Source organism: Phocoena phocoena, chromosome 10 (genome assembly GCF_963924675.1).
Source record: "Phocoena phocoena chromosome 10, mPhoPho1.1, whole genome shotgun sequence".
Classification (NCBI taxonomy): domain Eukaryota; kingdom Metazoa; phylum Chordata; class Mammalia; order Artiodactyla; family Phocoenidae; genus Phocoena; species Phocoena phocoena.
In genome coordinates this window covers 83,495,730-83,522,694 of record NC_089228.1, presented here as the reverse complement: position 1 = coordinate 83,522,694, position 26,965 = coordinate 83,495,730, and the positions used below count along the sequence as shown (strand labels likewise).

The following is a 26,965-nucleotide window of genomic DNA, read 5'->3' as shown; positions in this document are numbered from 1 at the left end:
TGTGGAGGAAGAATTGACTGGACCCAGGGTGATTATATATAATATATGTAAGCTGGTTTTGAGCCTGAATGCATGGAAGGTGGTGGTGATGCCAGTAGAAACTGAAAAATACAGAGTGCATGCAGCTTTGAGGGGACTCTGATTTCAGTTTGGGATGTGTCGAAATTACAGTGCAGGAGAGGCCCAAGATGTGGGTTTGGAATACGAAAGGCAAGTCAGAGCCAGACTGAGATTTAAGTGTTCTTAGAATAGAGACATATTGAATTTTGATTGAGATCACAAAAGGAACAGGTGAGAAGAGAAACAGAAGTTGAATTATTTCTACTGTTTGTTATCTATTGTTACATAAAAAAATAAAGCCCCAAACTTAGTGGCTTAAAACAACCTCAGCTTATTCTTATGATTCTATGGGTTGACTGGGCAGTATTACTGGAGTTACTCATGTGGCTGCTGGTCAGTCAGCTGGGGACTAGGCCCAGCTGGGGCTCCGTGGTTCTCTTCCACGTGACCTCTGCATGGCTAGCTTGGGCTTTCTCACAGCATGGAAGTCTCATGGCTGTGTGTCTGGCACTACAAGAGCACTTCCTCTTACATTGTCATTTCTGCCATATTCTATTGGTTAAAACAAGTCACAGGTCAGCACAGACTCAAGGGAAGGAAAAGTACACTCCACCTCATGATGAGAAAAGTGACAAAATCTCATCATAACAGGTTTTAGGGGATGGAGGCTTTGGAAACAGTCTACCTCACCTACATTTAAGGTGGAGTATTCTGTGAGAAATATGCAGAGATGAACTTTAAGAGTATATTAATCTGTCCATAAAGGCAGCCATCTGGCTCCTCCATGGATCAAATTATCCCTTCCCTCCATCTAAAGTATAAGCTGCTCAAGCATTCTTATTGTTAACCCTTCTTCCCTGGTGTCCCTTACCTTACATCCCTTGCCTCTGGGCTCAACTCCCTTAGGATTCAAGGTAGACTTCTGATTAAATTCACTGATAATATTGATAAGCAGGCTCAGTTTTTGAGCATCACTTAGAGTGGGGACAAAAATATAAGTATGTTACATAGAGTTTTGAAGCTCTTATAATTTTTATGTTACTGATCAATTCTTATGCTTCAGATGTACATTTGGAAAAACATTTCTGGAGCATAGACCTCAGCTAAGTGAACTTTTTTCTAGCCTTTAAGGTCAACATGGATGAAGCTTCGCCAGGCCCCGCTCCTGAGAATGGAGACAGCCTTGTGAAAGTGAAGGAGGAAGATCCCACATGGGAGCAGATGTGTAGCTCACAGGACAGCAGCTCCCACACTCTGGAGCTCTGCCGCCTGCGCTTCCGGCGGTTCTGCTACCAGGAGGGAACCGGGCCCCGGGAGGCTCTGGCCCAGCTCCAAGAACTTTGCCATCAATGGCTGCGGCCGGAGACCCACACCAAGGAGCAGATCCTGGAGCTGCTGGTGCTGGAGCAGTTCCTGACCATCCTGCCCCAGGAGCTCCAGGCCTGGGTGCAGGTGTATCCTCTGGAGAGCGGCGAAGATGCAGTGACAGTGCTGGAGAATCTAGAGAAAGACACAGGAGATTCAGGACAGCAGGTGGGAAGAGAATGTGCATGGTGGCCTGGGAGATGTAATGGCGAACATTTGTCTGTTAAGTTTTAACTTTTTACTTTGAAGTAATTTACAACTTACAGAAGTTTTGGGAGAGTAGTACAGAGAACTACTGTGTACTCTTCACCCAGATTCACCAGTTGTTAACATTTGTTACAGGATGTGCCCCTCTCGTGTGCGAGCACGTGCTCCCTCTCTCTCTCTGTATATGTACATATATGTGTACACACACACACACAGGCTCACACATTTTTTTTCTTGAACCATTTGAGATTGGAGTTAGTTGGAGATACCATACCCCTTTATCTCTAAACACTTCGGTGTGTATTTCTGAAGAAGAAAGATATTCTCTTGTATAACCAGAATACATACTATCAAGTTTTGGGAAATTAAAATTTTTATGATACTATCACCTCAACAGTAGTCCTTGTTTAGATACATCCATGATAGCCCAGTAGGATTCTTTATGACAGTTTTGCCCCAATCCAGGATACAGTCCAGCATCACACATTACATTTAGTTGCCGTCTCTTCAGTCTTCTTAGATCTGGAAAGGTTGTTCAGTCTTCCTTTGTCATACAATGATTTTTTTTTTTTTTTTTTGCGGTACGCGGGCCTCTCACTGCTGTGGCCTCTCCGGTTGCGGAGCACAGGCTCAGCGGCCATGGCTTCACGGCATGTGGGATCTTCCCGGACCGGGGCACGAACCCGTGTCCCCTGCATCAGCAGGCGGACTCTCAACCACTGCGCCACCAGGGAAACCCAACAATGACATTTTTGAAGAGTACAGACCAGTTATTTTTTGGAATGCCCCTCAGTTTGGGTTTGCCTTGTATTTTCTCATGATAAGACCCAGGTTGTGCATTTTGGCTAGAATACCACAGAAGTGACATTGTGGTCTCCTCAGTGCATCACATCAGGAGGCACATGGTGATGGATTGTCGCATTACTGATGAGGTTAAGGTGGTATCTGTCAGATTTCTCTACTATAAAGTTACCATTTTCCCCTTTGTAATTAATAAGAAATTTGTGGGAGATGTTTTGAGACAGTGTACATATCCTATTTCTCATTGAACTTCCACCCACTAGTTAAGCAACCATCTGGGTTTTTGTTTTGTTTTTCTAGGCAGGGATCTTTGCCTGTCTTGTGTCTCTTCTTTGGCACTATATCCCCAGCACATAGAACAGAGCCTGGCTTTTAGTAGGCATTCAGCCCATATTCGCCAAGTGAGTGAAGCAAGTCTCTGTCTTGCTACTTTGTCTTACTTGCTGCTGCTTAAGGATTAAATGGAGCTTCTCTGGTGTTCCCTTGAGGATATCCCTAACTGCTGTTGGGTCCAGTTCCCACCAGGATGCCTTTTATCTTCTTTTCTTTTTTAATATCTTTATTGGAGTATAATTGCTTTTCAATGTTGTGTTAGTTGCTGCTGTATAACAAAGTGAATCAGCTATATGTATATATATACCCCCATATCTCCTCACTCTTGCGTCTCCCTCCCACCCCAGGATGCCTTTTCAAAGTGAACCTTTTGTCCCCAGGCTTCTGTCTACACTCAGGGACAGGATGTGCACCTACCGGTGACAGAATATCAAGGAACCTCTTTGGAGTGTCAGAGGCCCCAGCTACTGCCTGGGGTAACCACCTTGAAGTGTGAACCCCCAGAGCCCCACCAAGAGGTCACCCAAGAAGTGAGTGGTGAGTGCCGGAGGGTGAGTTTAGTAAGGACACTGGGAGCAGGCCGCTGGCAGGTGCATGGCCTTCTAAGTAAAGCTTGTTTATCTGTGGGTTTTTGTTGTTGTTTTTGTTAGCCCTATACCTAAGCAAACTTTTAAAAACATTTGGAATTGTAAAATGTTAGAAGTCTAAGATATTCTTATCCAACACCCTTAATAGTTAGGAAAACCAAAACTCAGAGTTTAAGTGACTTGACCAGGGTCAATAGAGGCAGAGTTAAGTCACGTGACCTTCTGACCAAGATTCTCTCTTTACTATATATCTCTATTCCACATTTCTAATTCTACACTTGTGAATATTTTAAATATTTACTTGGTAGCTTTCCATAAATTTGTCTTTTCCCCATGGTAACATTTTCTTCAGTAGCCTCCCTGCCTCTAATCTTTCAGTAATTTACATACAGCTTTAGGTTTAAACAGGTTCTCCCCTTCCTGCACTTGGAGTGTACCCTCCTGTGTGCACAGCTCTCTCACTTTCCGTATCCATCCCAGCTACTGGTTATATTTCAGCTGTGTGCAGTAAGATAGGCCGTGCAAAGAAGGCAAAGTCTGTGGCCTGCAGTTTGCAGATGGTTTGAGAACACACAGAAGTATACAGATCATTCAAAAAGGAGACCTCAGAACTCTGCAGTGCAATGTTTTTTAACCTTTGTGGTGAGGGATGCTATCATTTTCCCCCAGAATTTATTGAAAAGGATTAACTCTCTTCCCTAGAAAAGGCATACAAAATGACACAGACAACTTCATGATTTACCACATTGGTTTACAGTCACCACATTGGTGATATGTTAATACTGATATTTTGATATTAAGTGCAGAATAAATGGTTCATATAATAAATGATTTTAAAACATTCAAGGGGGATAAAAGAAAATGTATGAGGCTCAGATTACTTGTGATATTTACCCATTGGAGCATAAACAGAACTTGATATTTCCCTACTTACTTGATTGATAGTTCTGTCTTATTTCTTTGGTTATTAAAAACCACCATGACATGAAGCCCAAATGTTTTACGTGAAGAAGTTTAGACGTGGTAGGGAGCCTTACGGCCCTGGGGTTGGGAAAGCTTTCCTGGAGTCATGAGCTTGCATTGAGCCTTGATACCTGAGGAGTTGCAGTGGAGCAGGCATAGGGTGAGTGTTGCCATCTGCCTGTGAGATGATGAACGCGCATCTGCTGAAATCAGTTTCACCTCATTTTGACTGTGGAGGGGGAGGGGTAATGAAGAATGGAGGTACTTGTCAGAATGGTGATGATAATTGACAGAAAGATAACAGCGGTCATAGGATATAAGATTCTTTCGTGTGAGCATGAACTGGCTCTCAGAACTGGACTCCAGCAGCATCTACCGGGCGGAGGGGGGGCTTCTTCGGTTCTCTAGGTCCCCGTGCGATTCGCCACTGCTGTGGTGTGTGTAATCGGGTTGCTCTGTTGTCCTTTCGGAAGCACACCCTGTCATTCTCAAGGGCTTTTTATACCCTCTAAGGCCCTCCCAAACATTCTGGAGACTGGCTAAGGGCCTCCCTGCTTACTAGTCATAACCCAAGCACATTTCTCCAGGATACCTGCGACCAAATGAACTGAAGATCAGTTTCCCAGGCTACCTGCATTCCCTCCTCTCCTGCTAGTATTTTCAATGGGGTACTAAGTCAACCAGCATGACAGGATGGTGGGGTCTGTTTAGGGGAAAGAGTGGGTGGGGGGAATGGGAAGGTCAGTTGGCGCCATTTTATGGGGTGTTTAAATTCAAACCAGGAGGTTTGGACTTTATCATTAAAAAGTTGGGTGCCACTGAAGCCCTTTTTTAAAATCAAAAATATGATTTATAGTGACTGTTTTATTTGTGTATATATAGTATTTCATTCTCACCTGTCATGGAACACTAGATTTAAAATGAAAACTATTGAGTACTTTATTTTTGCCAGTCTCTTAATGCTCAAATGTGCTTGATTCTTAGGGTCAGACACATTGTTAAATTTTCGATATGTTGATGGAGAAGTAGAAAAGACCTTGAGATCATTTTATTCATTGCAACTTAAGCCCATTTTCTCTTGTTCTGTCTTTGGCAGAGATATAGAGCAACAGATCAGTGTGGTATTTGTAGTGAACTTTAATATGTTTGAAAACATTCCTCCGCCTTCTTCCCAGGCTTAACCCTAATGCTTTTCCACCTCAGGAGGATTATAAGAGGCAAACACAGAGTCTGATCTGACCTTTGCTCTCTCAAATTTCCCATTGCTGTTGCTCTCTTTCCTCACTGCATGATACCTTTGCCCCCTTCCATCCTCTCTTGCCATCCTGCCCCTCCTCAGCTTAGCCCTTTCTCTGACAGCAGACCTGCTTTACACTGTGCTTTTTAAGCTGTTGGCTGTTTGGCATATATGCATTGTGGGGAGGTAAGGTAGTAATGGTGAATCAGGGGCAAGGCTATTTTATTGTCCTAGCAAGCTTATTTGCTCTAGATGTGAAACAACAGCAACAGAAAGATTACACAGTGATCCACTGTGTCTGGAGCAAGGAAAAGTGGTACTATGTTCTGTGTTATATTTTGGTTAGAATTATCCCCTGTGCTCTTTATTTAGTAATTTTGGGCTCCTTATATTGTTGCCGTCTTGAAAAATAATGATACATTACCTTGTGTGGGGTCTTACAACTTACAGAGGGCTTTTACAGAGAGTTTTTATGTTACCTCAATCTTCATTAACCTTGTAAAGTAGACTGTGTTCTCCCCATTGTACAGATAAGGAATTGGAAAGAATCTTTTTAAGTAACAGTGCAGTGCCTGGCACCTTGCAATCATTATGACTGTCTGAATTATTGTCACAGTTTCCAGTGTGGCAGATTCTCAAAAGTTCTCCTAGCTCAGGGTTAGCATCTCTTCTATGTATGTATGTATGACTGTTTTTGTGTGTGACTTTTTTTTATTGATGTACAGTTGATTTACAATGTTGTGTTAGTTTCAGGTGTACATGTATGACTTTTTTTAGAGCAGTTTTATGTTAAGCAAAATTGGAAGAAAGGTACAGAGATTTCTCATCTACCCCCTGCCTCCCCCCATACGTTGCCTCCCCCATTATCAACTCTGTTTTTTGTATCTTTATTTTCTCTTTTCATCTCCTCTTATCTGCTTTCCTGTTTCCCCTTTGCCTTCTCTCTCTGTTCTCCACTTCTTTTCGTTCTTCTTTGTTCTCTGGTTAATGTTTCCTTTATCACCAAGTTCTGCCTTCCCTCTCCTTATTTTCTTCAATGATTTCTAATTTTTCTTTATGAATGTGAAAGTGCATCGCTGTAGAGCACCTCATGAGTTCATAAACACCACTTATTTTGTGGGTAGGGACCCTAAAGTTTTAGAATTTTAGAATTCTGAAAAAATGAAAGCAGATATGATGTTCTAGCATAAGATCTGTATCTTAGTTCCTGGATGTTTAACAAACATAAGAAGAGTTGGGGTCTGGGTCGCCCACAAAGGGCTCTCTCCTAAAAGCCATTGTGTCTTATTCAGGACTCTTGTTTCCTCCTTCCACAGGGCCTGCTCCCCAGGGACCAGCCCCTCCCCAGGAAGAGAATCCCAGAGACCAGGCAGCAGTACCGGGGTTTAACTCAGCCAGGTCCCAGGTGAGCATGGTGCCCGGGCTGTGCGAACCTCAGTCGCAGCCCTGCTTCCCTCGAGCGCCTGTCCCCGCCCTTTTCTGGGCTCGCACTGCTCACCCTGGAGCCTTCCGCTGGCACCGTCCCTCTGCCTTCACAGGCCACTTATGCCTCATCCGGGGAGCTCACATAGATTATGCAGTGGCCTCATTCCATACCGTATGCAGGAGGCACATCCAGATCTCAAGGTATGAGAATAAGGGGCAGAGTTAGGCCCTTGGTTTCAGAAAGTGCCTCTACTCATCTGATGCTCAGTGACTGATGTTTTATCTTTTGAGGGGGTCTCTGGTTTCTCTCCCCAGTCTGAGAAGCAGTACTCTTCCTCATGTTACCTTATAGTCCCAGTGTTCTGCACATACCCAATTAATATTTGGTGATGATAATGGAAATTCTGTGTATCCAAGGCAAAACTTCACATCTTCACAAAATAGACTCTTGGTTTTTTTCCCCCCTTATTCTCTTGTCCAATCATTTTCCTAGTCATTTAGGAATGACTAGTTAAAAAATATTTAAGTCTCCTATTTAAGTCCTCTGCTGCTGAGTCAGTTTCCTCAAGAACAGGGTCTTCATGGAGTCCTTTCCTCACTGTGACTTTTTTTTTTTTTTTTGCGGTATGTGGACCTCTCACTGTTGTGGCCTCTCCCGTTGCGGAGCACAGGCTCAGCGGCCATGGCTCACGGGCCCAGCCGCTCCGCAGCATGTGGGATCTTCCCAGACCGGGGCACGAACCTGTGGCCCCCGCATCGGCAGGCGGACTCCCAACCACTGCGCCACCAGGGAAGCCCCACTCTGTGACTTTTAATTTGTTCTTAATCCTATCAGACCCAGTGCCTCCTGTTCTTAACAAATACTCCACCTTCCTGAAAAGAAATGTATAGCAAGTAAAACTTACCTATATGTATATTTAAATCAATATAATTATTGCTATATTGCAATGCTATATAATGGAGAAACAAAAAGCAGTTTATTAAAAAAAAAGTATTTCAAAAATGTAGGGCTTCCCCAGTGGCGCAGTGGTTGAGAGTCTGCCTGCCGATGCAGGGGAAGTGGGTTCATGCCCCAGTCTGGGAAGGTCCCACATGCCACGGAGCGGCTGGGCCTGTGAGCCATGGCCGCTGAGCCTGCGCGTCCGGAGCCTGTGCTCCGCAACGGGAGAAGCCACAACAGTGAGAGGCCCACGTACCGGAAAAAAAAAAAAAAAAAAAAAAAGCAAATGTTTGGACATGATCACACCAAGAAATAACAAAGTAGTTAAACGTTTGCACTGATGTGTAATCATTAGGTTTGAATTAAGGAGGAATAAGAAGACCAAAAGGCTAGGAAAATGAAAGGGCAGAGATGTGGGTGGACAGTAGAATGAAACTAACATTGAGTCAAATAATGAAAGACCAGCCAGAGAAAGAGAAAAATAACATTAATTGAAGTAGACCTAAGATGAAGTTATGGCTTGTATTGTGTCCCGAAAAGATATATTGAAGTCCTAACCCCAGGTACCTATGACTGTGATCTGATTTGGAAATAGATTCTTTGTAGATGTAATCAAGTTAAGATGAGGTCCTACTGGAGGAGGGTGGGCCCAGCATCCGACAGTCGATGTCCTTATAAGAAGGCCATGTGAAGGCAGGGAGACACACAGGGAGAAGGCCATGTGACGGCAGAGGCAGAGACTGGAGTGATGCATCTACCAGCCAAGGAACACTCAGGACTGCTGACAACCCCCAGAAGCTGAGAGAGGCAGGACAGTCGTCCCTTAGACCTTCGGAGAGAGCAGGGCCCTGCTGGTTGGCTTGGTTCGACTGGTCTGCAGTGTGGTATTCAACACCCTTCACACCTAGACCCCTTATCCTTACCACAGTGAAGACTGAGAGGCCATTTTTTGCCTTTTTAGACATCAGTGAAGACTGAGGAAGCAGCAGCCCAGGCCCTTGTCCCAGAGCAGTGGCCACATCTGAGTCTGGCCCAGAGGAACCTCTATGGAAACTCGGCTCAGGAGAAGGTTACAAACATCAGTCTGATGCGTAAGGACAGGCCTCTGGCTGGTCCCCAGCTGTGCTCACCTTTCCCATCGTTAACCCTGACTCGGCCCTTGTGAACCCACATTTCCTACATGCCCTCACCCTTCCTTCCCCTTCTTCTGGCCTCTGCTTCCACACTTCTCTCGGCCCCTGCCAATCTGAATCCCGCCCAGTCCCCTTATCTTCTTCTGTTGCTACTCACTACTGATTCTTGCTGTTATCTTCTCTGATCGTGATTCCCTCAACATCTCCTCCTCTGCTCCCTTTTTTCTTCCCTTTTCAAGGGTCCCATATAATTTGTCATTTTCAGACATCCCTTAATATCTGAAAGTTCCACAAACACCTCTGCCTGATCCCTTCTTTACCTCAGAGGAAGTTTTCTTCACTCTCTGTGAGCACTACTGTCTATATGTAATATGCTTTGCCCTGTTAGATACTCTCCCCTGCAAATTGACCTTTCTTACTATCTTCCCATACTCTGCCACATGTTTAGGACTGCTGTGACTGCACTCCTGGTACACCTGTTGATTTTTTGTTTGTTTTAATTTGGAACATCCTATTCCTTACCCTAGAGATTGTTTTTCTAGATTCAGGCAACAAATGACATTTAAATTATTAACATTATTTTAGCTGAAGAAGTTGTAACTAAAGATGGATTGTTTAACACAAAGCAAGAAACTTCTGAAGAAATGGAACGAGGTGCTGAGGTCTCAGGAATACCCAACAGGTGAGTGTCCATGGTCCTAAGTAGAACAAATCCTGCAGATGTGAGAAGAAATTGAAATGAAACTGGAGAAACCAGTTGGTAAAAGCCTGCTTCCCTGGAATAATACAGAAAGAGTAACGCTCACTTCTGTGATCATAGGAGGTCGCACGCCAAGGAGGTGACCTGTCAGTATATCATAATTATACAAAACTTCCATTTGGTACACGGTTGCCTCCAAGAATCCTCTCTGACTCAGTTTACCTTGCCTGATCACTCTTCCCCTGGCTCCCTTATGTCGTGGGGCTACAGATACTGAAGCCAGAAAGAAAAGAAGATAGAGAAGCAGAGGATTTAGACAAGAGAGTGAGGTCTGCAGGTAAGGTTTGTTGCCATGATGGTTAAGAAAGAAATATCATCAGACCTGGAAGAGGACTTGGGAAGACAGGTAGGGTATCTTCGACCTCCATTAGGAGAATCCTGAGCAAGGATTAAAAGGAGAGTAGCTGATGACGAAGGACAAATTACAGATAGTAGTGGGTGCTTAATGAGTGTTGGTTGTGGAATGAATGCCTAGTACAGGTGCTCCTAAAGCAGAAAGAGAGGGACCGGATCATGAGCAAAGGTTGGGTTCTGGTGAGGCCATTAACTCCTTGGAGACGTGAGGAAAGAAGAAAAAGGAAACAGCGTGCGATAATTACACTGAAGAGTAGGGCAGGGGATGAGGATTCTCCTTATTGACATTTGTTCATCTTAGGGAAACAGGGAGCTAAATCTCAGTTAAAAGAGAAATGTCTTGAAGCCTAAGAAGAGAAGTAAGATCTTTCATAAAGCTGGTGAAGTCCGAGCCAAGCTGCACTAAAGTAAGAGAAAGAACACTGACTTAGCTCAGAGTTATAACTGGAGAATAGGAACCTGCTGTTGTGTCTGTCAGGTACGTTTACATCAGGTAACTGAAACCATCACAGTGCCTCCGAGAATCAAGATACCTTACTGTTTCACGTGACAAGAAGTCTGAAGGGGTAGGATGTTCTAGGTTTGGTGCTCCATCATGATGTCAGAGACTGAGTGTACCACCCCACCCCCGCACCCCCAGCAACCTCCCCACTCATTCAGCAAGCATTTTATCACTCATGTTCAGTCATGTATAAGACAGAGACCCTACCTTCAATAAGTCACATGAGGGTACAGCAGATGAGAAAACACAACACAATGCAGTATGACGACGTGCCCTGTAGCTATGATAGAGCTTGCAGGAGAGGACCCAACAGAGATGTGGATACTGGAGAAGACCTCCCAGAAGAGGTAACATTTGAAACAAGCCCTGATGAGTAAGCAGGAATTTACCAGCTAAAGAGGAGGTGGATCAGAGAGAGGCAGAGAAAGAAAATGCAAATGCCTAGAGAGGACAGGAGAAGACTAGGAGAGAAGAGTTATAGGAGCCACAGAAGATCATTTTATTATTTTATTTATTTATTTACTTATTTAGCCGCACTGGGTCTTAGCTGTGGCATGCAGGATCTTCATTGCCGCATGCAGGATCTTTTAGTTACGGCATGCGGGATCTAGTTCCCCGACCAGGGATCGAACCCGGGCCCCCCTGCATTGGGACCGCAGAGTCTTAACCGCTGGTCCACTAGAGACGTCCCAGAGGATCATTTTAAAGAGCAAGTTTCTGCTTGAAAAATTCTGGGTCCTTTTTGGAGTAGGAAAGGAAGTCATGTTTGGAGATAGACTGGTAGATTTGAGAAGAGTGATGAAACACCTGTTGTGGGGAACAGGGAAGAAAGGGACGAGAGGACATGAGAAGGATTTCTGGGCAGTGTTGAGTAACTAGGTGAGTTTTGGAGACCATCATATTTAGCAGTGTCAGTCTACCTCGTTGTTTGATTTCTCTGGCACTACTCACTCCTGGGTGAGGAACAGAGACGACTAAGGATGGGGTTGATCTGGTGCTGAGTTTTGCTGGCCCACCACTACAGAAGGACACTGGGGCAGGGTGATTGATAATCCTGGCACGAGAAGGACTAAGGTGGTGATGGATCACGAGGTCTAGACAGAATAGGAAGGGAGGTAAAAGCAGGAGGAAACGGAGGAGTCAGAGTGAGATGGAAGAACAGGTGTTGTGGGACAAGAGTGCAAGGAGGCTAGAGCGAAAAGGAATTGGCTACAGAGTGAGCTCTTGGAGTTCAGTTTTCACCAGTGGAAAGTTCAGTGTAGTGACAGGATTCAAGCAGAGCCCCTGAAGTTGAAGATGTCAGGGAACTCTAAGATGGATCTACTGAATGGATCATACATGCAGACATTAAAGACACCCAGGATGATAAATGCTCTAAGCAAACAAGTATATATAGTGTAAATTATATTACAACATACTCTCTTCACTGCTTTTTCCTCCCTTATGTCTTCTTAAATTGGCCTAATTTAATGTACCAACAGGACATTTGTAAATGACATGCATATTTCTAGAATTAAAGAAGTTTATGTAAAATAATACTTTGCATTTTAGTAACTTCAGCCTATTTCCTTGAAAACTGCATAAAAATCAGTCCAAGGGCAATAAGTTTGAGTTTCTCTTTTGTTTCTCCCCAGAAACAGTGCATCCACCAGATGAATGCAGAACTAGGGGAGGCTAAGTTGTTCCATGTTCAGAAATTCTGTGAGAGGTGAGGGGGCTCAGTAAATAACAACCCATTTCCTTGTCCAAATTCAGAACCAATTGATAGAGACACAGGAGTAAAACAGATGATTCTGGAAACCTCTGCTTTATGACTGACAGAAGCTAGACTGATAAAGCCACTCAGAGGCAGAGCTAAGTGGCCGCATAGTGACAGCAGACCCTCCCCGCGCATAGGCCTTCCTGATGCATCTTGGGGGAAAAAGGAAGATGGAATGTCTGCAACTGGCTTCTGAAGAGGACAGCCCAGTTCTTTCTCCCAGATTCAACAATTAGTTAAGTCATGAGGAGTGAGTGGGAAGTGGGAAGAGGCCAGAAATGTTCAGTCTGGCCAAAGCCCTCCCCATGGAAACATGAGGCGTGAGAAGGAAGTATTCCCCACAAAAGAATCCTTAGGTGTCAGTGGATTTATCCGGTATCAGTGAATGAGACTGAGAATTTTTATAGCATACATTCTTTTTTCTTTCCCAGAGATTGGGTACCCCAGGCCCCTTGTAGTACCCCTGTTCCTGCTGAAAGAACAGTTGCGCATTTGAACACTCTGAAGGACCGTCACCCTGCTGACTTGTGGGCTCGGATGCACATCTCATCCCTGGAATATGCTGCAGGAGACATTACCCGAAAAGGGAGAAAAAAAGACAAAGCTCGAGTGAGTGAACTGCTCCAAGGCCTCGCATTTTCTGGTGATTCAGATGTGGAAGAGGATGACGAGCCTGAGACTCAGCCTGCTCCAAAAAGACCAAAGGTGTCAAGCGTCCCAGAGAAGAGCTGGACTAAAAGGGACATTAAACCCAACTTTCCAAGCTGGTCAGCACTGGATTCTGGACTTTTGAATCTAAAGAGTGAAAAGCTGAACCCAGTGGAGCTCTTTGAGTTATTTTTTGATGATGAAACATTCAACTTGATTGTCAGTGAAACCAATAATTATGCTTCTCAGAAAAATGTCAACTTGGAAGTCACAGTTCAGGAAGTGAGGTGTGTGCTTGGTGTCCTGCTTTTGAGTGGCCTTGTGAGGCGTCCCAGAAGGGGAATGTATTGGGAAATGTCTGATGCCGATCAGAACCTGGTTAGAGATTCAATCAGAAGGGACAGATTTGAATTGATTTTCTCATACCTGCATTTTGCAGATAATAGCCACCTAGATCAAAATGATAAGTTTACAAAATTGAGGCCTCTCATAAAGCAAATGAATAAAAATTTTCTCCTGTATGCTCCCCTTGAAGAATACTATTGTTTTGATAAGACAATGTGTGAGTGCTTTGATAGTGACCAATTCCTGAATGGGAAACCTATTAGAATTGGCTATAAAGTCTGGTGTGGTACAACCACACAGGGTTATCTGGTTTGGTTTGAGCCCTATCAAGAAGAGTCAACTATGATGGCAGGTAAGGATCTTGATCTTGGTTTAGGTGGAAATCTAGTGATGAATTTTGCTGATGTTCTTTTAGAGAGAGGTCAATATCCCTATCACCTGTGTTTTGATAGCTTCTTTACAAGTGTCAAATTGATGTCAGCCTTGAAGAAGAAAGGGGTGAGGGCAACAGGAACAATTCGTGAGAACAGGACTGAAAAATGTCCCCTGATGAGTGCAGAACATATGAAGAAAATGCAGAAGGGGTATTTCGATTTCCGAGTAGAAGAAAATGATGAGATAATTCTGTGTCATTGGCATGGTGATGGTATTATCAGTCTGTGCTCCAACGCTGTTGGCATAGAGCCAGTCAATGAGATATGTTGTTTTGCCGATGACAAGGAGATCCCTCAGATAAGTCAGCCTTCCATAGTGAAACTGTATGATGAATGCAGGGAAGGCATAGCTAAAATGGAACAGATCATTTCCAAATATAGGGTGAGAATAAGAGGCAAGAAATGGTACTCAGTTTTGGTGAGCTACATGATTGATGTAGCCATGAGCAATGCATGGCACCTGCACAGAGCCTGTAACCCGGGTGCCTCTCTAGAACTCGGGGATTTTCGGAGAGATGTTGCCCATTTCTACTTGGCACATAATGCAAATATGTCAGATTAAGGCAGGTAAAACAGATACAATGCAGACATTAGTAAGACACAGAAAAATCAAAACTACATCAGATTGTACCCAAAGCAAACCTTTCATTGTATGTATACAATGAAATTATTAATTAAATGACTAATATTTCTTTTAAAAAATCTATGTAGAGTTTCAAAAACTGTTATAACAATGTTAATGATCTGTAAAAATGTTGAAATCTATTGGTATCTTTTTCTAGGTCTAATTTTGATATCAAACGTGGGAACTCCTTTATTAGTTGAATTGAATTGATGAATTTGTGCATTTAAAGAATGAAATCCTGCCTCCTTTTCTTTTTTTCCTGGTAGTTTTCTCTGGGGAATGCCTTTTTTTTTTTTTTTTTTTCTTTTTTTGGCTGCGTTGGGTCTTCATTGCCGCACAGGGACTTGCTTTAGTTGCGGCGAGTGGAAGCTACTCTTCATTATGGTGCGTGGGCTTCTCATTGCGGTGGCTTCTCTTGTTGCGGAGTACAGGCTCTAGGCACACGGGCTTCAGTAGTTGTGGCACATGGTCTCAGTAGTTGTGGCTTGTGGGCTCTGGAGCACAGGCTCAATAGTTGTGGCACATGGGCTTAGTTGCTCCACAGCATGTGGGATCTTCCCGGACCAGGGCTCAAACCTGTGTCACCTGCATTGGCAGGTGGATTCTTAACCACTGCACCATGAGGGAAGCCCCAGGAATGCCATTTTAAAATGCAGGCAGAATTTAATGCAATCCCTATCAAATTACCCATTAACACTTTTCACAGAACTAGAATAAATAAACCTCAAATTTATATGGAATCATAAAAGACCCAGAATTACCAAAGCAATGCTGAGGAAAAAAAACAAAGTTGGAGGCATAACCCTCCCAGACTTCAGACAATACTACAAAGCTACAGTAATCAAAACAGTGTCATACTGGCGCAAAAGCAGACACATGCATCAATGGAACAGAGAGTCCAGAAATAAACCTACACCTACGGTCAGTTAATTTTCAACAAAGGAGGCAAGAATATACAATGGAGAAAAGACACTTTCCAGCAAGTGGTGATGGAAGAGTTGGACAACTGCATGTAAATCAATGAAGTTAGAACACACCCTCACACCATACACAAAAATAAAATGGCTTAAAGACTTAAATATAAGGCATGACACCATAAAACTTCTAGAAGAGGACCTAGGCAGAACATTTTCTGACGTAAATCGTATCCATGTTTTCTTAGGTCAGTTTCCCAAGGCAATAGAAATAAAAGCAAAAATAAACAAATGGGACCTACTCAAACTTACAAGCTTTTGCACAGCAAAGGGAACAATAAGGCAAAAAGACAACTTATGGACAGGGAGAAAATATTTGCAAATGATGTGACTGACAAGGGCTTAATTTCCAAAATAGACAAACGGCTCATACAAATCAATAACAACAACAAAAAACCCAATCAAAAAATGAGAAGACCTAAATAGACATTTCTCCAAAGACGACATACAGATGGCCAAAAGGCACATGAAAAGATGCTCAACATTGCTAATTATTAGAGAAATGCAAATCAAAACTACAATGAAAAGATGCTCAACATTGCTAATTATTAGAGAAATGCAAATCAAAACTACAATGAGGTATCACCTCACACCAGTCAGAATGGCCATCATTAAAAAGTCTACAAATAACAAATGTTGGAGAGGATGTGGGGAAAAGGGAGCCCTCCTGCACTGTTGGTGGGAATGTAAATTGGTGCAGCCACTGTGGAGAACAGTATGGAGATTCCTTAGAAAAACTAAAAATATAGCTACCATGTGATCTAGCAATCCCACTCCTGGGGATATATCTGGAGAAAAAACTAATTCAAAAATATACATGCACCCCAGTATTCATAGCAGCACTATTTATAATAGCCAAGACACAGAAGCAACCTAAATGTCTATTGACAGATGAATGGTGAAGAAGATGTGGTACATATATACAATGAAATACTACTCAGCCATAAAAAAGAATGAAATAATGCCATTTACAGCAACACGGATGGACCTAGAGATTATCATACTAAGTGAAGTAAGTCACACAGAAAAAGACAAATATGATATCACTTATAAGTGGAATCTAAAATAGGCTACAAATGAACTTATTTACAGAACAGGAACAAACACATAGACATAGAAAACTTATGGGGAGAACCAAAGGGGAGAGGGTGGGGGAGGGGTAAATTAGGAGTTTGGGATTAGCAGATACACACTACTGTATATAAAGTAGGTAAACAACAAGGTCCTACTGTATAGCACAGGGAAGTATATTCAATATCTTGTAGTAAACTATGTGGAAAATAAAAATAACCATAGAATGGCACTGAATCCATAGTTGAAAATCAGAACAGAGCCCATGATGTCAGGATGATCTAAACAAAATGTAGGTTTCAGAGGCTGAAGACCTGAACATTGGTGTAACCGCATCCGATTGTGTGTAGGCAGGAATGCTGAAGAAGGAGAGTTCTGTAAAGGGAAAACCGGGGGTGAAGCAGTCTCTTTGAATATTGAAATGAAAGGTGTGTCCTATTGTGACTGTGGACGTTGGCGGTAGAAGCCAAAAGAGTCAAGAAAACTGAGGCAATATGGAGCAAATCAGGGTAACAATAGAATCATTATGAGAAGAAAGGGAAGGATAGCAGTAAAGTTGACGTAAAGCCCATGTTGAAAACTACTAAGGAGATTAAATGAGTCCAGGATTCAAGTCATAAGGATAGATAACCAAAGGAGAAATACTTCAAAAAAGTGGATGATGTGAACTCTTTCATGTTGAAGTCTCGTATTGATGAATTAGTCTAGTGGGTAAAGAGAAGATGGACCCCACCTCATTTCTGTGGGTCTTACCTTGCATTCCTTTCACACCCGAACATTTACTGTCCCAATTCTGGCTGAATGGCAGGCAGTCAGGCTTGAATTCTTTCAACAGGCGTGAAATTGTGCACATGCTGAGGTGTAAGTGTAAGCCATGCATAACAGTAACAGATTCACTTACTTCACACTCAGATGCTCAAATATATTCATTATTTCCTTTAATTAATCTGTTATTCCTTGTGAAGTACCAATATATCACTAAGGTGGGTTAGTTTCTGCTTTCAAGCAATGGAATGTCTGGTATCTATAAATACCCACTTACAAGAGTATTAATAGAATGCAGGTTTAAATTCAATGATAAATGAATAGTACAGATACTGATTGCTAATGTGGGCAGGAATTATTTACAGAATAAACTCTTATTTCGCTTTCTTTTCTATCTTGATCTTTAGAGCCCTCTGGCTGTCCCCTACTTGGCAGTTATCAAAGGCTGCACTTAATATCTCCTCCTTCTAAATGTGTTCTTCTCTAGGGTTCCATAATTAAATAAATGACTTCAATACCTGCCCCCCAGGTAACGCAGATGTCATCTGTGATCCCTTCCTTCTACCAGCCACCTCTAATCTCTCTTGAATCTGTTGTACGTCTCCACCCCCTGCCATTACTATCATTTAGATCACAGTTCTGTGATGTTGCCTGGCTGCCCACCACAGCCTCCCTCCACTCCCCCCGACCATTCCCTTCTCCAAATCACATCCACAGTGAGAGTTCTAAAGAGCAAGTCAGCACTGGCCATGCAGTATCTTATAAGGCAGCATAAATAATATTTCTAAAGCAGCATAAATGTGGGTCTTGGCACCAGAAAGTCTTTGAATTCCAACTGTATGACCTTGGGCAGATTACCTCTCTGAGTCTGGCCTACACTCTCACCATGACCCTCAATGCCACCCCACAGTTGAGAAGAAACAGTGAGCCCAAGGGATATGGTGAGTGACTCTAGTCCTAAGACTAGAGCAGAACTGGCCCAGGTGCTCTATACACACCAGTACCTGCTCAGGAAGTGATGGAGTAATAAGCTAGAAGGAACCTGGTTCCCTAAAGGCTGGAATAGAGCCCTGGAAATTGCCTCCCTCCAAAATTTACATGTGAGGACATAAACATATCTTGGTGAAGTCACTGCTACTGGGAGGAGGGAGGGGTTAGGTCTTTGTTACTTCCAGATCTCTCAGAGATGGCTCAGAGCCAAGGCCCAAGGAAATCCTGGTAGCAGAAGTGCTATCTGCAGATTTCCTGGTGTAAAGGACTCTTTCCTAGCAGGCTAGATTCCTGATTCTATGTGAAGCTGTTTTTCTCCACCTTGGTTCCTGTAGCCCTTTTTTGTTCTGGAGGGAACTGGCATGGCCACAACTGGGACTTCTCTTGCTTCTCCAGATAGTCCAGATAATTCAGTAGCAGGTTCACTCTGCCTGGAGCCTGGGATTCAGCAGGACTCCAATTTAGCATCTTGGCTTCAGAGGTAGTCCTATTTTTTTAATGACACGTGTGTGTGTGTGTATACACACATAACTGCACACACATATTAATATGGATTAACTAATCCATATTAATTAAGGGGTTAATATACAGACTATAAAGAATTTCTGCCAATCAATAAGGAAAAGTTAAAAAGCCCAAAAGGAAGCTGGACAAAGGATATGAATAAGGAATTCACAAAGGAAGAAATGCAAGTGGCCAATAAGCATATAAAAAGATCATAATTCTATTAGTATTTGGAGATTAAAAATAAAAACAACACACCATTACACACCTAAGAGATTGGCAACTATTTAAAAGTTTGATTAATATTGGCAAGGATATGGGATATGGGATGTAAACTGGCAAAGCCAATCTGGAGTTACTTTAGTATCTATTAAAATTTTAAATGCATAAATGATGTCTTTTTTTTTTTTTGCGGTATGCGGGCCTCTCACTGTTGTGGCCTCTCCTGTTGCGGAGCACAGGCTCCGGACGCGCAGGCTCAGCGGCCACGGCTCACAGGCCCAGCCGCTCCGCGGCATGTGGGATCTTCCCGGACCAGGGCATGAACCCGTGTCCCCTGCATCGGCAGGCGGACTCTCAACCACTGCGCCCCCAGGGAAGCCCAATGTGATATTTTAATTTTATCATCCCACTGTCCTTGGTAGCTAGAATTCTTGACATGGGAGAAAAGTGTGGTAGGCAGGCTGTAAGATGTCCTCCAATGATCGCAGTTCCCAGTATTCAAAGCCTTATATAATCCCTCACCCCCTTTAAATAGCTTGCTTCTAACCAATAGAATACAGTAATGTTGAGGGGATGTAACCTCTGTGAATAGGTTAAAAAAATTTTTTTTTAAACTGTGATTTTTGCTTGATAGCTGATGCTCTCCTCTGGGGATTTAGATGAAGCAAGCAATCATGTTTTAAACAAAACGATATGACAACTTATGGACTGGGAGAAAAATATTGCAAATGATGTGACCGATAAGGGCTTAATTTCCAAAATATACAAACAGCTCATACAACTGAATAACACAACCACAACAAAAATCCAAACAACCCAATCAAAAAATGGGCCAAAGATCTGAATAGACATATCTCCAAAGAATACAGATAGTCAAAAGGCACATGAAAAAATGCTCATCATTGCTAATTACCAGAGAAATGCAAATCAAAACTACAATGAGGTACCACCTCACACCAGTCAGAATGGCCATCATTAAAAAGTCTACAAATAACAAATGCTGGAGAGGGTGTGGAGAAAAGGGAACCCTCCTACACTGTTAGTGGGAATGTAAATTGGAACAGCCACTATGGAAAACAGTAGGGAGGTTCCTCAAAAAACTAGAGTTGCCATATGATCCAGCAATCCCACTCCTGGGTATATATCCAAGCAAAACTATAATTCAAAAAGATACATGTACCCCTATGTTCATAGTAGCACTACTTACAAGAGCCAAAACATGGAAATAGCTTAAATGTCCATCAACAGATGAATGGAAAAAGAAGATGTGGTGTATATATATACAACGGAATATTACTGAGCCATAAAAATGAAATAATGCCATTTGCAGCAACGTGGACCTAGAAATTATCATACTAAGTGTAGTAAGTCAGAAAGAGAAAGAGAAATACCATATGATATCACTTATATATGGAATCTAAAATACAACACAAATGAACGTATCTACAAAACAGAAACAGACACACAGATATACAGAACAGACTTGTGGTTGCAGGAGGAGGGATGGAGGGAAGGATTGGGAGTTTGGGATTAGCAGATGCAGACTATTATGTATAGAACAGATAAACAACAATGTCCTCAAAACTCTGCAACTCAGTTGTGGGGAAAACCTAATCTTGATTGGGAGACAAGACGGCAGAGTAGAAGGACGTGAGCTCACCTCTTACATAAACACCAAAATTACAGCTAACTACTGAACAACCATCAATAAAAAAATGCTGGAACCTACAAAAAAGATACCCTACGTCCAAAGATAAAGAAGAAGCCACAACAAGACAGTAGGAGGGGTACAATCATGATAAAATCAAGTCCCATGCATGCCGGGTAGGCGACCCACAAACTGGAAACTAATTATACCACAGAAGTTCTCCCACAGGAGTGAAACCTCTGAGCCTCACATCAGGCTCCCCAGCCTGGGGGTCTGGCAATGGGAGGAGGAGCCCCCAGAGAATCTGGCTTTGAAAGCCAGTGGGGTTTGATCACTGGAATTCCACAGGACTGGGGGAAACAGAAAGTCCACTCTTAGAGGGCACACACAGGGTCTTGTGTGCACCAGGATCCAGGGGAAAAAGCGGTGACCTCATAAAAGACTGGGCCAGACTTAACCTGCTAGTATTGGAGGGTCTTCTGAAGAGGCAGGGGGTAGCTGTGGCTCACTGCAGGGACAGGGACACTGGTGGCAGCAGTTCTAGGGAGTACTCATTGGTATGAGCCCACCTGGAGGGCACCATCTTCTCACCAAGATGTGGCCCCAACCAACAGCCTGTAGGCTCCAGTGATGGGATGCCTCAGGCCAGACAACCAACAGGGCAAGAACACAACCCCACCCATCAGTAGACGGGCTGCTTAAAGTCTTCCTGAGCACACAGATTCCTGATAAACACACTCCCTGGCAGGGCCCTGCCCACCAGAGGTACAAGACCCAGCTCCACATATGAGTGGGCAGGAACCAGTCCCTCCCACCAGGAAGCCTGCACAAGCCTCTTAGACAGCCTCATCCACCAGGGAGCAGAGAGCAGAAGCAAGAAGAACTACAATCCTGCAGAATGGAAATCACAATCACAGAAAGTTAGACAAAATGAGATGGCAGAGGAATATGTCCCAGATGAAGGACCAAGATAAAAACCCAAGAAGAAAAACTAAGTGAATTGGAGATAGACAATCTACCTGAAAAAGAATTCAGAATAATGAAAGTAAAGATGATCCAAGATCTCAAAACAGAATGGAGGCACAGATCAAGAAGATACAAGAAATGTTTAACAAAGACCTATAAGAACTAAAGAATGAACAAACAGAGGTGAACAATACAAAAACTGAAATGAAAAATACACTAGAAGGAATCAATAGCAGGATAACTGAGGCAGAAGAACAGATAAGTGAGCTGGAAGACAATGGTAGAAATCACTTCCATGGAACAGAATAAAGAAAAAAGAATGAAAAGAAATAAGAACAGTATGAGAGAACTCTGGGACAACATTAAATGTGCCAACATTCACATTACAGGGGTCCCAGAGGGAGAAGAGAGAGAGAAAGGATCTGAGAAAATATTTGAAGAGATAATAGCTGAAAACTTCCTCAACATGGAAAAGGAAACAGTCACCCAAGTCCAGGAAGTGCAGAGAGTCCCAGGCAGGATAAACCCAAGGAGGAACATGCTGAGACACATAGTAATCAAATTGACAAAAATTAAAGACTAAGAAAAAATATTAAAAGCAATGAGGGAAAAGCAACAAATAACACACAAGGGAACTCCCATAAGGTTACCAGCTGATTTCTCAGCAGTATCTCTGCAGGCCAGAAGGGAATGACACAATATATTTAAAGTGATGAAAGGGAAGAAGAACCTACAACCAAGAATACTGTACCCAGCAAGGCTCTAATTCAGATTTGACAGAGAAATCAAAAGATTTACAGACAAGCAAAAGCTAAGAGAATTCAGCACCACCAGACCAGGTTTGCAGCAAATGGTAAAGGAACTTCTCTAGGCAGAAAAGAAAAGGCCACCACTAGAAACAAGAAAATTATGAACAGAAAAGCTCACTGGTAAAGGCAAACATACAGTAAAGGTGGAAATCATCTGCACACAAATATGACATCAAAACCAGCATCTGTGAGAAGAGGACAGCACAAATGCAGGATATTAGAAATGCATTTGAAATTAAAAGAACAGCAACTTAAAACAATCTTGTTTATATATAGTCTGCTATACCAAAACTTCATTGTAACCATGAACAAAAATGTACTATAGATACACACACAAAAAAGAAAAAGGAATCCAAACACAACACTAAAGTTAGTCATCAAATCACAAGAGAAGAGAACAAAAGAGGAAGGGAAAAAAAAAACACCTATAAAAGCAAATCCAAAATGGCCATACGAACATACATATTGATAATTACCTTAAATGCAAGCCGATTAAATGCTCCAACCAAAAGAAACAGACTCACTGAATGGATAAAAAAACAAGACCCATATATATGTTCTCTATAAGAGACCCACTTCAGATCTAGCGACACATACAGACTGAAAGTGGGCAGATGGAAAAAGGAATTCCATACAAATGGAAATCAAAAGAAAGCTGGAGTAACAATACTCATATCAGACAAAACAGACTTTTTTTTTTTTTGCCCGCACCATGCAGCATGCGGGATCTTAGATGCCCAACCAGGGATTAAAACCATGACCCCTGCAATGAAAGTGTGGAGTTTTAACCATTGGACCTCCAGGGAAGTCCCCAAAATAGACTTTAAAATAAAGACTGTTACAAGAGACAAAGAAGGACACTACATAATGATCAAGGGAGCAATCCAAGAAGAAGATGGAACAATTGTAAATATATATGCACCCAACATAGGAGCACCTCAATACATAAGGCAAATACCAATAGCCATAAAAGGAGAAATAGACAGAAACACAATAACAGTGGGGAGTTTAACACCCCACTTTCATCATGGACAGATCATCCAGACAGAAAATCAATAAGGAAACACAGGCCTTAAATAACACATTAGATCAGATGGACTTAATTGATATTTATAGAGCATTCCATCCAAAAGCAGCAGAATACACGTTCTTCTCAAGTGCACCTAAACATTCTCCAGGATTGATCACATGCTGGGCCACAAAGAGAGCCTCAGTAAATTTAAGAAAATTGAAATCATATCAAGCAACTTTTCTGACCACAATGTAATGAGACTAGAAATCAACTATAGGAAAATAACTAAAAAACACAAACATGTTGGGGCTTAACAATATGTTACTAACCAACCAATGGATCACTGAAGAAATCAAAGAGGAAATTAAAAAATACCTAGAGACAAATGAAAATGAAAGCACGATGATCCAAAACCTACTGGATGCAGCAAAAGCAGTTCTAAAAGGGAAATATATAGCAATACAATCTTACCTCAAGAAACAAGACAAATCTCAAATAAATAACCTAACCTTACACCTAAAGGAACTAGAGAAAGAACAACAAACAAAACCCAAAGTTAGTAGAAGGAAAGAAACCATAAAGCTTAGAGCAGAAATAAATGAAATAGAGATGAAGAAAACAACACAAAAGATCAATGAAACTAAAAGCTGGTTCTTCGAAAAGATAAACAAAATTGATAAACCTTTATCCAGACTCAACAAGAAAAAGAGAGAGAGGGCTCAAATCAATAAAATTAGAAATGAAAAAGGAGAAGTTACAACAACGGACACCAGAGGAATACAAAGGATCATGAGAGACTACTACAAGCAACTGTATGCTGATAAAATGGAAAACGTAGAAGAAATGAACAATTTTTTAGAAAGGTACAATCTCCCAAGACTGAACCAGGAAAAAACAGAAAATATGAAGAGAAGAAATAGAAAATATGAACAGACCAATCACAAGTACTGAAGTTGAAAATATGATTTAAAAACTCCTAACAGGGGTTTCCCTGGTGGTGCAGTGGTTGGGGTTCCACCTGCCAATGCAGGGGACACAGGTTCGAGCCCTGGTCCAGGAAGATCACACAGGCCGTGGAGCAACTAAGCCCATGCACCACAACTACTGAGCCTGCACTCTAGAGCCCATGAGCCACAACTGCTGAGCCCACATGCTACAACTACTGAAGCCTTCGCACCTAGACCCCATGATCCACAACAAGAGAAGCCACCGCAACTAGAAGCCTGTGCACTGCGAGGAAGAGTAGCCCTGCTCACTGCAACTAGAGAAAGCCCACGCACAACAACAAAGACCCAATGCAGCCAAAAATAAATTAAAAAAAAAAAAACTCCCCCCCCAAAAAAAAAAAAACTCCTAACAAACAAAAGTCCAGGACCAGACGTCTTCACAGGTGAATCCTATCAAACATTTAGAGAAGAGTTAACACCTATCCTTCTGAAACTATTCCCAAAAATTGCAGAGGAAGGAACACTCCCAAACTCATTCTATGAGGCCACCATCACCCTGATATCAAAACCAGAAAAGGATACCAAAGGAAGGAAGGAAAAAAAGAAAATTACAGGCTAATATCACTGATGAACATAGATGCAAAAATGCTCAACAAAATACTAGCAAACTGAATCCAACAATACTTCAAATGGATCATACGCCATGATCAACTGGGATATATCCTAGGGATGCAAGGATTTTTCAGTATCTGCAAATCAATCAGTGTGATACACCACATCAACAAATTGAAGAATAAAAACTATATGATCATTCAATAGATGCAGAAAAAGCTTTTGACAAAATTCAACACCCAATTATGATTAAAAACTCTCCAGAAAGTGGGCATACAGTGAACATACCTCAACATAATTAAGGCCATAAATGATAAACCTACAGCTAACATCATACTCAACAGTGAAAAGGTGAAAGCATTTCCTTTAAGCTCAGGAAAAAGACAAGGATGTCCACTCTCAATGCTATTATGCAACATAGTTTTGGCAGTCCTAGCCATGGCAGAGAAGAAAAAGAAATAAAGGGAATTCCAATTTGGAAAAGAATAAGTAAAACTGTCACTATTTGGGACTTCCCTGGTGGTCCCGTGGTTAAGAATCCGCCTTCCAATGCAGGAGACGCAGGTTCAATCCCTGATCAGGGAACTAAGATCCCACATGCTGCGGGGCAACTAAGCTCACGTGCTGTAGAGCCCACATGCCACAATTAGTGAGCCCATACACTGCAACTACTGAGCCCGCATGCTCAGAAGCCCGCATGCCACAACTAGAGAGAAGCCCACATGCTGCAACTAGAGAGCCCATGCACCACAACTACTGAGCCTGTGCACCACAACCAGAGAGAAGCCTGCGCACCGCAATTAGAGAAGCCCACGCACCACAACAATAGATCCCGCATACTGCAACAAAGATCCCGTATGCCGCAACAAAGATCCCACATGCCACAACTAGACCCGACGCAGCCAAATAATAATAAAATTAAAAAGAAAAAACAAAAACTGTCACTGTTTGCAGATGACATGATACTATACATGGAAAACCCTAAAGATGCTACCAGAAAACTGCTAGAGCTCATCAATGAATTCAGTAAAGTTGCAGGATACAAAATTAATACACAGAAATCTGTCACATTTCTATACAATAACAATGAAAGTTCAGAAACAAATTAAAGAAACAATCCCATTTGCCATCACATCAAAAAGAATAAAATACCTAGGAATAAACTTACCTAAGGAGGCAAAAGACCTGTACTCTGAAAACTATAAGACGCTGATGAAAGAAATGGAAGATGACACAAATAGATGGAAAGATATACCATGTTCTTTGATTGGAAGAATCAGTATTATCGAAATGACTTTACTATCCAAGGCAATCTACAGATTCAGTGCAATCCCTATCAAATTATCAATGGCACTTTTCACAAAACTAGAACAAAAAAATCTTAAAATTTGTATGGAGACACAAAAGACCCCGAATAGCCAAAGCAATATTGAGAAAGAAAAATGGAGCTGGAGGAATCAAGCTCCCAGACTTCAGACTATACTAAAAAGCTACAGTCATCAAAACAGTATGGTACTGGCACAAAAACAGAAATATAGATCACTGGAACAGGACAGAAAGCCCAGAAATAAACATGCACCTATGGTCAATTAATCTATGACAAAGGAGGCAAGACTATACAATGGAGAAAAGTCAGTCTCTTCAATAAATGGCTCTGGGAAAACTGGACAGCTATATGTAAAAAAATAAAATTAGAACATTCTTAAACACCATAGACAAAAATAAACTCAAAATGGGTTAAAGACCTAAATGTAAGACTGGATACTGTAAAACCCTTAGAGGAAAACATAAGCAGAGCACTCTTTCATATAAATCAAAGCAATATCTTTTTTGATCTATCTCCTAGAGTAATGGAAATAAAACCAAAAATAAACAAATGGGACCTAATTAAACTCAAAACCTTGTGTATAGCAAAGGAAATCATAAACAAAATGAAATGACAACCCACAGAATGGGAGAAAATATTT

The 26,965-nt window shown here is 42.1% G+C and overlaps 2 protein-coding genes across 2 annotated transcripts in view; one reads left to right on the top strand and one right to left on the bottom strand.

Moving 5' to 3' along the window:
- Positions 1-26,965, bottom strand: part of LOC136129040 (zinc finger protein 665-like) — a 472,691-nt gene that overhangs the window by 434,867 nt on the left and 10,859 nt on the right.
- On the top strand, positions 1,198-14,415 carry PGBD1 (piggyBac transposable element derived 1). The gene is made up of 6 exons (XM_065885116.1): positions 1,198-1,593; positions 3,147-3,303; positions 6,870-6,958; positions 8,880-9,009; positions 9,637-9,733; positions 12,858-14,415. Exons 1-6 carry the CDS (start codon positions 1,198-1,200, stop codon positions 14,413-14,415), a joined length of 2,427 nt encoding a protein of 808 aa, XP_065741188.1.

What these genes read in the sequence shown, in the direction of transcription:
- PGBD1 (XM_065885116.1), top strand. Translation starts at nt 1,198, where the DNA reads ATGGATGAAGCTTCGCCAGGCCCCGCTCCTGAGAATGGAGACAGCCTT. An exon ending in GGTCACCCAAGAAGTGAGTG is followed by an intron (nt 3,304 to 6,869) that starts GTGAGTGCCGGA and finishes CTCCTTCCACAG; the next exon opens with GGCCTGCTCCCCAGGGACCA. An exon ending in GTCTCAGGAATACCCAACAG is followed by an intron (nt 9,734 to 12,857) that starts GTGAGTGTCCAT and finishes TTTCTTTCCCAG; the next exon opens with AGATTGGGTACCCCAGGCCC.